This window comes from Vitis riparia, chromosome 9, assembly GCF_004353265.1.
Source record: "Vitis riparia cultivar Riparia Gloire de Montpellier isolate 1030 chromosome 9, EGFV_Vit.rip_1.0, whole genome shotgun sequence".
Lineage (NCBI taxonomy): Eukaryota > Viridiplantae > Streptophyta > Magnoliopsida > Vitales > Vitaceae > Vitis > Vitis riparia.
The window spans coordinates 8062288-8076541 of NC_048439.1; the positions used below are offsets into that span (position 1 = coordinate 8062288).

General features: G+C 34.4%; 1 protein-coding gene across 1 annotated transcript; it reads right to left on the reverse strand.

Annotated features, from left to right (window-relative positions):
- Positions 1 to 11978: 11978 nt before the first annotated feature.
- LOC117922758 lies at positions 11979 to 13013 on the reverse strand. Its single transcript, XM_034840964.1, has 2 exons — positions 12228 to 13013; positions 11979 to 12120 (listed from the first exon to the last, which is right to left on the reverse strand). Exons 1-2 carry the CDS (start codon positions 12916 to 12918, stop codon positions 12086 to 12088), a joined length of 726 nt encoding a protein of 241 aa, XP_034696855.1. The 5' UTR covers positions 12919 to 13013; the 3' UTR covers positions 11979 to 12085.
- Between the last annotated feature and the right edge of the window lie 1241 nt (positions 13014 to 14254).

Here is a 14254-nt window from a genome sequence, read left to right on the forward strand (position 1 = left end):
TATTGGTGCAAACAAAGATGATGAGGGTTTATTGGTAAATCCTAGGACGGGTAGATTTGATTGGTATATGGTGCTATGTACATTTGAATCAAATCCATGGTCAAAATGAATTATCATTAGCTCTATTAACCACCTTAGCCATCTGGCATCGTTCAACTTTTATATCCATAGTTTGGTTTGAAGATACAAGAAAAATAATAACAAATCAAATTGCCTAAACATATACTAGAAGCACTATGGGTTCAAGCATCTCAATTGGAGAAAATAAAGATAAATTTGTAGAGAATGGTAGAGTCGTCTTAAAATTGTCTAACATTTCATGACATTCCTTCAACTTAGCTTCAATTTTAATTAAATTGCAATTCCACTTAAGTTTTACTTGATCTTCTGTAAGCTTCTAAAAACAGCACCACTTAAAAAAAATATCTGACACAATCATATAAGTTGTAACCATCTGTCATGGTATATGTTGTGTTGGAGCTAGTTGTGTGTTGTTACCCACCTACCCAACTTCCGCTAAACAGCCAATCCAAGAAGACTAATCTGCAAAACAAAGTCAATCGAAGGTTTGAACATTACCTCGTAGATCAAGCTTGATTCCAAGTGCCCTGCGAAGAATGTCATTGCTTTTATTGATTTTTATTACACTTGATAGGCTTTTAACAGTGAAGGATTATTGAATGTTGGTTTCTTTTTAAAAAAATTAAGAAAATTTAAAACAAATGGCAAGTATTAATACAATAATGCAAAGTAAAAGGAATAGAGAGAAGGCTAGAGAAATGTAAATAATAATTTTATAGTGGTTTAATAATTTCCTACTTCTACTCCCTATTACTTGAATTTGAGTTGGAGGTTTCCTTCACTATTCTATGGCTTTTTCCAACTCATAAACTTCAGGTCTTGTACAATTTGATTCAAAGTTTCAATGTCTTTACAACCACTTAATACCTCACTCTTAAAATAAACCCCTCACACAATACAAGAAAAATATTCTTCTCAATTTGTTCGTCTCTTAATTCACAAATAAAACTCAAATATAAGAATAAACTAGGATTAAAGGTGCATTAATTAGAATTAGTAAGTGAATGAATGGTGCACCGAAGAAAATTGCTCAAGCTCTTTGATGTAGTGTTTTAACAGTGATAGCTAATAGACACAATTTCAAGTTACTGATTAATAGTATAATTATGAATGATAGTATAATCAAGTTCTTTGGTCACTCACATTCTTGCCAAAAAATATAAATAAAAGTAAACGGGGCAAGGAAATTCTCTCTTTTTTTTCTAGTTTTTTTTTTATAATTTTTTTACTTTTATAATTTTAAATTATATAAAAAAAAAATAAAATTGATTTATAAATATTATAAATATTTATAATTTATTTTTTTATGAAAAACCAAACCTTTTTACTATATATATATATATATATATATATATATATATATATATATATTAAATTATGAACATGCTCATAAAACAAATAATCCAAAACTAAATACAAAAAATAAAGCAAATATCATCCCGGTATCTAAACCAAATATCATCCAAGACAAAAGACGCATGACCCAATGTCTCTCCTTTTTTGTAGCATAAAAAAGAAAGGAGGGTAACAACACTAAGTATCATGGCTTGAAGGTGCCTAAGCACCCTGTCTAGTCTCCTCAATCTCCTCCTCCTAAATTGGCCTCCTCATGCATCTGAGTTGTTAAAGGATGAAGTTGGGAGTCTTACTCCTCTTTTTGCTGCTATTCTCCCCCTTTCCCTTTGGTGCCCAAGAACATTCCTCGAGCTCCTTGAAATGCATTCTCGTCAAATTATTGTATGCCATAAGGACTCAACTACTCATTCTCAGGTTCATAGCAAAATTGACTCGAGAAGTCCTCAACAGCTTGGTGATGAAGATCCAATAAGATAGGATGGAGGAACTGTTCTCACAACTCTATTTCATGTGATGCAATATGATTTACCCAAGATTCATGCAACATCCAACAAGGATACCGTAACCTAGAAAGCCTCGAGAAATGATAAGTCGTCATGGTGATCTCTCTTTAGAATAAAAATATAACTCATCATAGGATGGCGGACCGACTGAGCATGTTAAGCTAGGCTGCATGCTATATCTCAGCCTATAGCATCTGCTTGTTTCAACACAATCACGGAAGATATGGTGCAACTTTGGCATTGTAGATATGGACACTTGAGCTTTAGGGGCTTAAAGACTCTTCAGCAGAAGAAGATGGTGAATGGTTTACCACAACTTAAGTCTCCCTCAAGGCTGTGTAAGGCTTGTTTGGTAGGGAAGCAACAAAGGTTCTCATTTCCAAGGAAAAGCACCTGGAGAGCTTCACAAATTCTTCAATTAGTGCATGCTGATATTTGTGGAACAATCAAGCCCATCTCAAATGGCAAGAAGAGGTATTTGATTACTTTCATTGATGACTTTAGTAGAAAAACATGGGTTTATTTTTTAATGGAGAAATTTGAAGCCTTTGCTGTTTTTATGAGTTTTAAGATACATGTTGAGAAGAAGACAAACTCGTTTGTTAGAATGTTACGTCCTGATCGAGGAGGAGAGTTTACATCACAAGAGCTCATCAATTTTTGTGATGTAAATGGCATACGAAGACAATTGACAGCTGCCTACACACCACAACAGAATGGTGTTGCAGAATGGAAGAATAGAACTATTATGAATATGGTTCATAATATGATTTCCGAAAAGAAACTTCCAAAAACTTTCTGGCCTGAAGCAGTAAATTGGACAGTGCATATCTTGAATCGAAGTCCAACAGTGGCAATAAAAAATAAGACTCCAGAAGAAGCTTGGAGCGGAGTTAAGCCTTCAATTGAGCATTTTAGAGTTTTTGGATGTATCTCCCATGTTCATGTGCCTGACAGTAAAAGAACTAAGCTGGATGATAAGAGCTTGAGTTGTGTTTTGTTGGGAGTTAGTGAAGAGTCCAAGGCTTACAGGCTTTATGATCCAGTTTCACAAAGAATCATAACAAGTAGGGATGTTGTATTCGAAGAAGACAAGAATTGGGATTGGGGTAAGAAATATGAAGAATCCATTGTGAGTGAATTGGAATGGGGTGATCTTGAGGAGGAAGCAACTATGTTTGATGACAATGAAGAGGGAAATGAAGTTGATCCTAATGAAGAGGGGAGCAAATTTGAATCTGATCCTAAAGCTAATGTAGAAGCAGCTGAAGGTAATTTTTCCTCTGATTCCTTGACCGAAGAAAGCTCTCCTAGCTTAAATGAAGGGAGGAATAGGAGACCACCAATCTGGATGAGAGACTATGAAACAGGGGAAGGCATTTCTGAAGAAGATAATAAAGCTCATTTGGCTCATTTGGCCATGTTTGCAACTATTGATCCTATTCACTTTAAAGATGCTGTGAAGAGTGGGAAATGAAGGAAAGCTATGGATTTAGAAATGGAAGCAATAAAAAACAATGGTACGTGGGAATTGACGGAGTTACCTAAGGAAGCAAAGAAGGTTGGAGTGAAATGGATTTATAAGACCAAGTTTAATGAAAATGGAGAAGTGGACAAATACAAGGCTAGGCTTGTAGCAAAGGGGTATACTCAACAGCATGGGGTAGACTATACTGAAGTATTTGCACCTGTGGCATGCATGGAGACAATTCGATTGGTGGCAGCACTTGTAGCTCAAAAAGGATGGACTATCTACCAGTTAGATGTGAAGTCTGCATTTTTACATGGTGAGTTGAATGAAGTGGTTTTTGTGGAGGAGCCTTGTGGTTATGTGCAAAAGGGAAATGAACAGAAGGTTTACAGGTTAAAGAAGGCACTTTATGGGCTTAAACAAGCACCACGTGCTTGGTACAACCGTATAGAGGCCTATTTCATGAAAGAAGGCTTTGAGAAGTGTGACTATGAGCATACTCTATTCATCAAGACAAGTAAAGAAGGCAAAGTATTAATTGTAATTCTTTATGTTAATGATCTCATTTTTACTGGAAATGATGAATTGATGTTTACAGAGTTTAAAAATTCCATGAAGCATGAGTTTGACATGACAGATCTTGGTAAGATGAGGTATTTCCTTGGTCTTGAAGTCTTGCAAAGATCTGATGCTGTTTTTATCAGTCAAAAGAAGTATGCTTTAGAGGTGCTGAAACGATTTGGAATGGATAAAAGTAATTTTGTTCATAATCCCATTGTTCCTGGCTTTAAGCTCATGAAGGATGAAGGTGGAGTTAAGGTGGACAAGACTTATTATAAACAGAATGTGGGTAGTCTCATGTATCTAACAACTACTCGACTTGACATGATGTTTGTGGTGAGTCTTATTAGTAGATATATGGAGAATACTACTAAACTTCATTTACAGGCAGCGAAAAGGGTGCTAAGATATTTGAAAGGAACAACTGAGTTTGGAATTTTCTATAAGAAGGGAGGAGATGATGAACTTGCCGCATACACTGATAGTGATTATGCTGGAGATTTGGAGGATAGAAAGAGTACTTCAGGCTATGTGTTTTTATTGAGTTCAGGAGCAGTATCATGGTCATAAAGAAAACAACTAGTAGTGAGTCTATCTACCACAGAGGCAGAGTTTATTGCTGCTGCTTCGTGTGCATGCCAAGCAGTATGGTTGAAAAGGGTGTTAGGAAAGGTGAGTCAAAATCAAGGCAAGTCAACCACTATTCGTTGTGATAATAGTTCTGCAATCAAACTCTCAAAGAACCTAGTAATGCATGGTTGTAGTAAGCACATAGATGTGCGTTTCCATTTTCTTCGAGAGCTCACAAAGGCTGGTACAGTGGAGCTGGTGCATTGTGGTACACAAGAACAGTTGGCTGATGTGATGACTAAACCACTCAAGCTAGATGTTTTCTTGAACTTGCGAGGGCTATTGGGAGTTTGTTCTGAGATGGATATAAACTGAATGCTTGTAGCATTCAGTTTAAGGGAGGAATTGTTATGTTTTGTTATGCTAGACATTAGGTTGCTTTAGTGGGTTGTTGGTGGGCTGTTGCCAATCTGTCAATAAATCCCTATTGTTAAGGGTTAGTTGTTCATTTGAATTAGTCTTACCACATTATTAGGAGCTCTGAAACGTGGGCTGTTATTTTTCTTGTTTTTCAAGTGTTGCTCTGTAAGGCTAGAAGATAGCCAGGTTTACTTTTCAATGAAGAATAGAGATTTCTCCCAAAATTTCCTTATTTGTTTCATAAGTTTTTCTGATTCCTAACAGATCTTTCCATTGTTTGGATTGTATAACTTGTAACCTTTGGAGCTTGAGTCATAACCAACAAAAATATATTTTTCCCTTTTGCCGTCTAACATTGATTGTTTTTAGTTTACCACACAAGCATATGTAATGTTTCCAAATACTTTCAAATATGAAATACCTAGCTTTCTTCCATTCCAATTTTGTTGCATTGTTTTATTTCATAAAATTCAATTAAGAGAACAATTTGACAAATAAACAACACAATCAACTACTTTAGCCTAAAATTCTTTGGGCATCTTCTTACTCTTCAACATAGTCGAGAATAGATCTATATATATTTTTTTAACGATAAGATTTTGTTGTGGAGAATATGAAACTGTTGAAGGAAGATAAATAACATGAATTTCACAATATTCATTGATTTCTTTTGATGTGAATTCACCTCTTCTATCGGATCTCAGTAACTTTACATTGTTACCTCTTTTCTTTTCAATAAGTACTTTCAATTTCTTAAAAGTGCTAAATATTTGAAAATTTTCCTTCAAAAAAGGCATCCAAGTTTTTCTGCTAAAATCATCAATAAAAAGTAAAAAAAAATATTTATTCTTACTAAAAGAGTTTGGATATATTGGCTCATATATATCTGCATGAATAAGCTCTAGAGGCTTCTTTTGTGGGAAACTACTTCAAGCATGTTTTACAAGTAGGCATCATTCATATAATTGATCCAAGTAATCTATAGAAGTCAATCCCCTCACAATATTTCTCTTGCCCAACAATTTCAATCCTCTAAAATTAAAATGGCAAGTCCTAAATGTCAAATCCAAGAGAAACCATTGACAAAAGATTTTAAATATTTTACATCATTTTATATGTTTAACAAAAATATTATATTTCTTATCATATTAATTAAATTAGCATGTTGGTCTCTTATCGAATGACTTTGATTTTTTCATGTGAATATCATACCCCTTTTCTAAGAGTTGACCCAAACTCAATGTATTATTTTTCATGTTGTGCAATAGTAAACATTCGAGATAAATTGATGTCTTCCATTTTTCAAACAAATTAATATTTTACCTTTTACTAGAATTTTAGATGCATCTCCAAAAGTAACATGGCTACTTTCAAATTCATCAAGCTTCACAAACATATTTTTGAAACCACACATGTGATTACTTACTCTGTGCCAAGGCACCAAGTGTTTTCTCTTCACTTTCTCCATTATATGTCAATAACATGGTAGGTCTTCTTGATCTTTCTTTTCAATATAGTTAGTTTGTCCTTCCATATTATTAGTGGAACTTCTACATTCATAAGCATGATTATCATATTTATTATAATTATAGCATTAAATCTATGATTTATCATACCTTCCCCTTTTATATTTTCCCTTGAATTATGTCATCCTCCACATCCTCTTAAGGAATATGAATTTTGAGTTGTTCCTTAGTTGTTTGATGAATTGAAACTACTTCTTCCTTTATTGCCTTGGCCACATCCATGTCCTCTATTATTCTAACTTCTTTCATTATTATTTTTTTTTCTTTTAATGAAAGGTTTATTTGAAGAATTTATTCTAATTTTATTTTATTTTTTCCTTTTTAATCTCTCTTCATGGGCTTGCAATGATCCTCTAAGTTGATTGATGATTATAAAATCTAAATATTTAAATTCTTCAATGGCAGCAACAATATAATCAAACTTCGAATCTAAAGATCAAAATATTTTTTCAATCACATAAGTATCATTTAAATTCTCACCATTTCTCTTTAACAAATTCACAATAGCCAATACTTTAGAAAAATAATTAACGATCAATTTAAACCTTCAAATTCTCTTCTAAAAGTTTGAAGATGAACTTTTCTTACGTTATCAACTCTCTTGTATATTTTGTAATATCTCTCAAACTTCCTTAGAGGAGGTTGCACTTGAAATCTTCTTAAAAGTACCTTCATCCATTGCTTGATAGATGATAATGAGAGTTTTCTTGTCCCTCTTTCTCACTTCCACAATGTTGAAAATGGAGATTCTACTCTTTATACTTTTTAAACAATATCCAAAATATAGAAGTTTTGAGAATTTTTGGCTATCAATTCTTTCCATAACTTAGAGACTATGGGAAAAATATAGTTTATTATTGAATTAATTAGTAGCTTGAAATATTTTTAGTAATCAAAAACTTTATTTGAGAAAAAAGAAAAAGGATATCATGGATTGGTAGTTTTGAATTTTTTTTTAACTATCCAATTTGTATAAATTAAACATGATTTTATTTTACACTAAAAAAATCAAGATATAAAAGTTATAGCAATTATCACAATTGTATATTACATGACAATATTTTTACCTATGTGGAATGGTGAAAAATAGAGTGGATTAGATAAAGTTAAATATGACAAATAAAATATTGAATAGAAGTTAAAATGGATTATAATTTTTCTTCCAATGATAAAATATTTATCATTTCCATACTAAAATTAACTTCTTTAGAAACAATCTATCCCATACTACAATTAACTTAGTTGAAAACGGTCTATCCGTACTGTTATAAGTGACTCATAAATTTCTGCCCACTTGTTATCTCAAATGGTTAGTTAGTTAGTTTTTTTTTTTTTCTATTGTTTTCTCTTGTAACCTAAACTATATATAGGGAAAAGAGAAAGAGAACAGGTAGAAGAGCTTTGATTTTTCAGAGAGTGCATTTCTTGTGTGTAATTATGAGACAATATTTTTTTCATTTTTGTGTAAAGAGAGAAAGTGTCTAGAAAATCAGAATGAAAATATAGAGCAAGATGCAATACATCTTTGGCTTGATAAGGAGAAGCTTTCTTGAAAAAGATCTACCAAAGATATGTTTTGAATAAGATCTACCAAATAAAAACTGATTTGGAAGATTAGAAATTGCAACACATACTAACCAAATTAACTTAGTTAAAATTAATCTATCTCATACTAACCAATATCTTTAGGCTCACAATCTATCCCATACTAAAGTTAACTTGGTTGAAAACCATCTATCCCATACTCACCAACATCTTGGGTTGGATTGATGTGATATTTGTAAGTTGTTTACATGCTATATATATATGTATATGATTCCAATGGATTTGCAATATGAATCAAAATTGAAAAAGACTAAGAATAGTCTACTTACCTCCCGTCATTGTAGTCGGTTTAAAAAAAAAAAACTTGATTTCCAAACTCTAATCTCCCTTTTTTTAGATGGTGTTTCTGAAGATAATAGCAGACGAGTACGGGACCATTTTCCTTTTAAAATCTTTATATCCGTGGCTTCCATCATACCACGTTGTTCTTGCCACTACGTTGAGCAGTTGTTGGCTCCTTAACCGCAGCGGAAGTGAGATGGTGGAGGACGTGGTCAAAGTGTTGGACCACCTCATGAAGTGAGAACGTGTGAACGTGTATTCGGCTTACATTCTCCCACTTGGTCCACACCTTTAACCTAATGTCCTAATTTAGTCCATCAATTGTCCCATTAAGTAACAAATACATGAATCATGGCGATAAGTCCTCTATTTAACGAGTGTTACCTTCCATGTATTACAGTGTACTCATTTCTTAACATTATACTTTATGTGGCAATATTACTTAATGAATAAACCCTATGTTCATTCTTGGTCCAATGAAGTTGAATTTTCTCAAAATTAAATAAAAAATGCGCATCAATATGAGAAAACATCATAATAAGAGTTTGTACAATAGAAACTACATAAGGGAACTAAGTCCCATGTTCACTACATGATCCTTGAATTTCAATGGTGGCATGCCCTTAGTCAAAGGATCAGCGATCATCAATTCAGTGCTAATGTGCTCAATAACCACTTTCTTTTCTTTAACACGTTCTCTTATGGCTAGATACTTAATGTCGATGTGTTTGCTTCGACTTCCACTTTTATTGTTCTTCGCCATAAAGACTGCAGCTGAATTGTCGCAATATATACTCAATGGCCTAGATATTGAATCCATAACTCTAAGCCCGGAAATGAAACTCTTAAGCCATACACCATGTGAAGTAGCCTCAAAACAAGATATGAACTCAGCTTCCATAGTAGAAGTAGCAGTCATGGTCTGCTTAACGCTCCTCCAAGATATAGCTCCACCGGCCAATATAAAAATGTATCCAGATGTTGATTTACGTGAATCAACACAACCAGCAAAGTCTGAATCTGAGTAGCCAGCAACCTTTAAATTGCTTGTCCGTCTGTACATAAGCTTGTAATCTTTGGTTCCTTGAAGATATCTCATCACTTTCTTTGCAGCTTTCCAGTGGTCTATACCTGGGTTACTCTGATATCGTCCTAACATTCCAACAGCAAATGCAATGTCAGGCCTTGTGCAGACCTGAGCATACATCAGACTTCCAACTGCAGAAGCGTATGGAATGTTCTTCATTTGTTCCCTCTCAAGATCGTTTTTCGGGCATTGGTCCAAATTGAACCTATCACCCTTCACTATAGGAGAAACACTAGGTGAACAATTCTTCATCCGAAATCTCTCTAAAACTTTATTGATATAGGTTTCTTGAGACAAACCTAAGATACCTTTAAATCTGTCTCTATGGATCTTAATGCCAATGACATAAGATGCCTCACCCATATCCTTCATGTCAAAATTTTTAGAGAGAAATTGTTTTACCTCATGAAGTAAACCCTTATCATTGGTTGCAAGTAAGATGTCATCCACATATAAAACAAGAAAACAAACTTTACTCCCACTGACCTTAAGGTATATGCATTGATCCATAACATTTTCTTCAAAACCAAATGAAGAAATTATGTTATGGAATTTTAAATACCATTGGCGGGATGCTTGTTTCAAACCGTATATGGATTTCTTAAGCTTACAAACCAATTGCTCACCATCACTAGAGGGGAATCCTTCAGGTTGTTTCATGTAAACCTCCTCCTCTAGCTCTCCATTAAGAAATGTTGTTTTCACATCCATTTGTTGCAATTCCAAATCAAAGTGGGCTACTAATGCCAATATAATGCGTAAAGAATCCTTTTTAGATACAGGAGAAAAGGTTTCCGTGTAATCGATTCCTTCTTTTTGAGTGAACCCCTTTGCAACAAGTCTGGCCTTGTATCTCTCAATGTTGCCTAATGAGTCTTTCTTTGTCTTAAAAACCCATTTACAACCAATGGTTTTTGCACCATTAGGCAACTCAACAAGGTCCCAAACATCGTTGCACTTCATGGAACTCATCTCATCCTTCATGGCATTGTACCACAATTCTGATTCTTTACAACTCATGGCTTGTGAAAAAGATTCGGGATCATTTTCGGCTCCTATATTGTAGTCACATTCCTGTAGATACACTACATAATCACTAGGAATTGCTGACCTCTTAGTTCGAGCAGACCTTCTTAAGGTTGCACCAATATCTTCCGAGGAAGTATGAGGTTCAACTTGTTGTTCAGAAGTGTTAGGCAACTCCTGATCAACTTGGTCTACTGGAATGTTGTCAACAACTTGTGGAACTTCAATAACTGGTTGAACTTCATCGATTGTTCGTTCAACATCCGTTTGTACTTGAGGGGTGTTATGAACAATAAACAATCTATCGCTTGAAGTGGAAGGTTGAGACTCTGTATGATCAATATCAGAAACTATGTTTCTAAATTGATCGCTCCCACTGACCAAGTTATATTCAAGAAATTTAGCATTTCTTGATTCCACAATCCTAATGCTGTGAGATGGACAGTAAAATTTGTACCCCTTAGACTTTTCAGCATATCCAATGAAATACCCACTAATAGTCCTTGGGTCCAGTTTCTTCTCCTGTGGATTATAAATTCTCACTTCAGACGAGCATCCCCAAATGCGCATATGTCGCAAACTCGGTTTCCAACCTTTCAATAACTCAAATGGCGTCTTTGGGACAGCCTTGGTTGGAACTCGGTTTAATATATACACTGCTGTCTTAAGTGCTTCAGTCCACAAGAACTTAGGAAGTTTTGAGCTGCTAAGCATACTCCTCACCATGTCCAATAAAGTTCGGTTTCTTCTTTCTGCTACACCATTTTGGTCTGGAGAACCAGGCATGGTGTATTGGGCAACAATCCCATGCTCTTGAAGAAACTTTGCAAATGGCCCAGGTGATTGTCCATCTTCCAAGTATCTACCATAATATTCTCCACCTCTATCTGATCTCACAATCTTAATTTGTTTACCATATTGTTTCTCTACTTCTGCCTTGAAGACTTTAAAGGCATCTAAAGCTTCATGTTTATTATGAAGTATGTAGAGATACATGTATCGTGAGAAATCATCTATGAAAGAGATGAAGTATTTCTGACCATGAGAGTCCATGTCAAGACTACATATATCAGTATGTATGATCTCTAGTATGGTGGAACTCCTAGTAGCACCTCTCTTTGACTTATTGGTCTGCTTACCCTTAATGCAGTCCACACAAGTCTCAAAGTCAGTAAAATCTAGAGTACTAAGTACCCCATCATTCACCAATCTTTTGATTCTATCTATGGAGATATGACCTAATCTCCGGTGCCACAATGTAGAGGAATCCTCATTAACAACACATCTTTTAATGCCAGTTTGGACATGTAATGAATTATGAGTGGTATCATTTTGTAAGAATATGTAATAAAGACCATCAGACAAAATACCATTCCCAACACAATCAGATTTATAAATCAAACTGAAAGATGTTTCTGAAAAATGAAAGGAATATCCAAACGGTACAAGTCTTGAAACTGAAATCAAGTTTCGTGAGAAACTTGGTACATAAAAGGTCCTTTGCAATTCCAAAATAAAACCACCATATAAAGTTAAATAACATGTCCCTATTGCTTCCACATGCGAGCCCATCTTGTTTCCGGATAAGATGAATTGCTCACTTGTCACTAGCTTCCTTAGGTTTTGCATACCCTACAAGGAATTTGAAATGTGGATTGTAGATCCAGAATCAATCCACCATGTGTTGGTGTTTACATTAACCATATTAGATTCATAGCAAACAAATGAGGTAGGGTTACCTTTCTTCTCAAGCCAATTCTGAAATTTAAGACATTTCTTCTTCACATGTCCTTTCTTTTTACAGAAAAAACACTTTTCGTCTTTCTTAATGTCAGATTTGGGAGGAATTTGTTGCTTCCCTTTCTGACTAGCTTGAGATTTTCCTTTCTTTCCTTTCCTTTGCGTCACCAGCATGGCACTTTCTCCCTGTTCCATCAATAACCTTCCTTCCTCTTGAACACACATGGTCATCAATTCATTGATAGACCACTTATCCTTATGTGTGTTGTAAGAGATTTTGAAAGGTCCATACTGAGGTGGAAGAGTGTTAAGGATAAAGTGCACCAAGAAAGATTCAGACATTTCTACCTCGAGTTTCTTCAATTGAGCCACAATGTCCCTCATCTCCATGATATGTTCACGCACACCTCTTACACCGGTGAGCTTCAGGGATGTGAACTTCATAATTAGGGTGCTTGCCAAGGCTTTATCTGAAGTGACGAATTGCTCGTCAATAGCCTTTAGCAATTCACGGACATTCTCATGTTGCTCGATTGAACCACGTATACCAGCACTGATTTTTGTCTTAATGTACATCACGCTAAGGCGATTAGATTTCTCCCAGCGTTCATACAATAAAATTTGTTCAGGTGTGCTGGTATCAGTGATTTTATGTGGTTCATCTTTCCTTATAGCATAATCTATGTCCATGCACCCTAATTGAAGAAGAATTCTCTCCTTCCATATCTTAAAGTTATCTCCTCTAAGTTCAGGAACCTCACAACGAATATCAGATATGCTAGGTAAAACTGCACAAAAGGATTACAAGCTTATTAAAAATTTGAGGCTTTAATATAAATTCATGCTTTACCAATGTAGAACATGCTTAAAATTGAATCTAATTTTATTAAAAATTGCCTGTGGGCTAAATCTTTAATTCAATCAGATTAATTATCTTTATGATAGACTTTATCAAACTATTTTATTGAATTATGAAATTTATTATAAATATAGTTTGATATTTTCTGTCTATAATCTTTATGATAAACCTATTAAATTAATTCTTCCTAACTCCTGTGGGTAAATTAGGAAAAATTAATTTTAATATTTTATCTTAATTAATTATATAAACATAATGAAAACCTGTGGGGAAAAATCATCATATTTATATAATTAATTACAATTAATGTCCATAATGTGATCCTTATTTACTTAATATATAATTTTTTATATAATTAAGGATGCTGTGGCTATTCCTTAATTATTTAAAAAATCATATGGTTTCACTAGACATTAAAACTATATGATATAATTTTAATATATCTAACTCAAATTCAGGCAATAATTGCATGCATTAAGAGCTACAACTTTAATTTAGGCTACAAACATATAAAACAATATATAATTATTTATTTTGCATGTATAAAATTTACATGATAATTAAAAAAAATAAAAAAAATAATAACAATTTAAAGGTTTCAGATTATGAATGAATGCCTAAATCCAAATAAAACACAATCAATTTTATGCCCAATAAAATAAAAATAAAATAAAATAAAAATTCAAATCGGGCCAAAAAGGGCTAAACTGGCCCAATTTTAACCATCATTCAATGAACCAAAACTTAAAGCCCATAATTTTTGTAAAATGGGCCATTGGCATGCATTGAGCTTAATGAGCCCAATAGCCTCTTATACCAAGGCCCAAATTTCTATTTAATACATGGCCCAATATTTAATAGAACCCATTCTCTCTCTAGGTTCTAATTTACCGCCACCCTTGTGGATTGCTTCATCACCAGCCAGCCATGGAGCCACCTGCATCAGAGGCATAAAGAGCCTCACGAGTGTCTTCCGGCTACCAACATCACCAGCAAGTAAGTCCTCACTGGTGACTTCCAGCCGTTGCGAATAGCGCCTGAACGGCACTCCCAAAGGGCGCCTCTTGCCGGAGCGAAAATACGCCTGAAACGACGCTGGTATGGCGCCTGAAAATGGACTGGTTGCAGCACCAAAAAATGGACTTTCAATGGTGCTGCAAGTGGTGC

Excerpts from the sequence above, each read along its gene's own strand:
- LOC117922758 (XM_034840964.1), bottom strand. The coding sequence starts at position 12,918 with ATGGACATAGATTATGCTATAAGGAAAGATGAACCACATAAAATCACT. Across the intron at positions 12,121-12,227 it reads GAATTGGCTTGAGAAGAAAG|GGTATGCAAAACCTAAGGAA; the intron begins GTAACCCTACCT and ends AATTCCTTGTAG.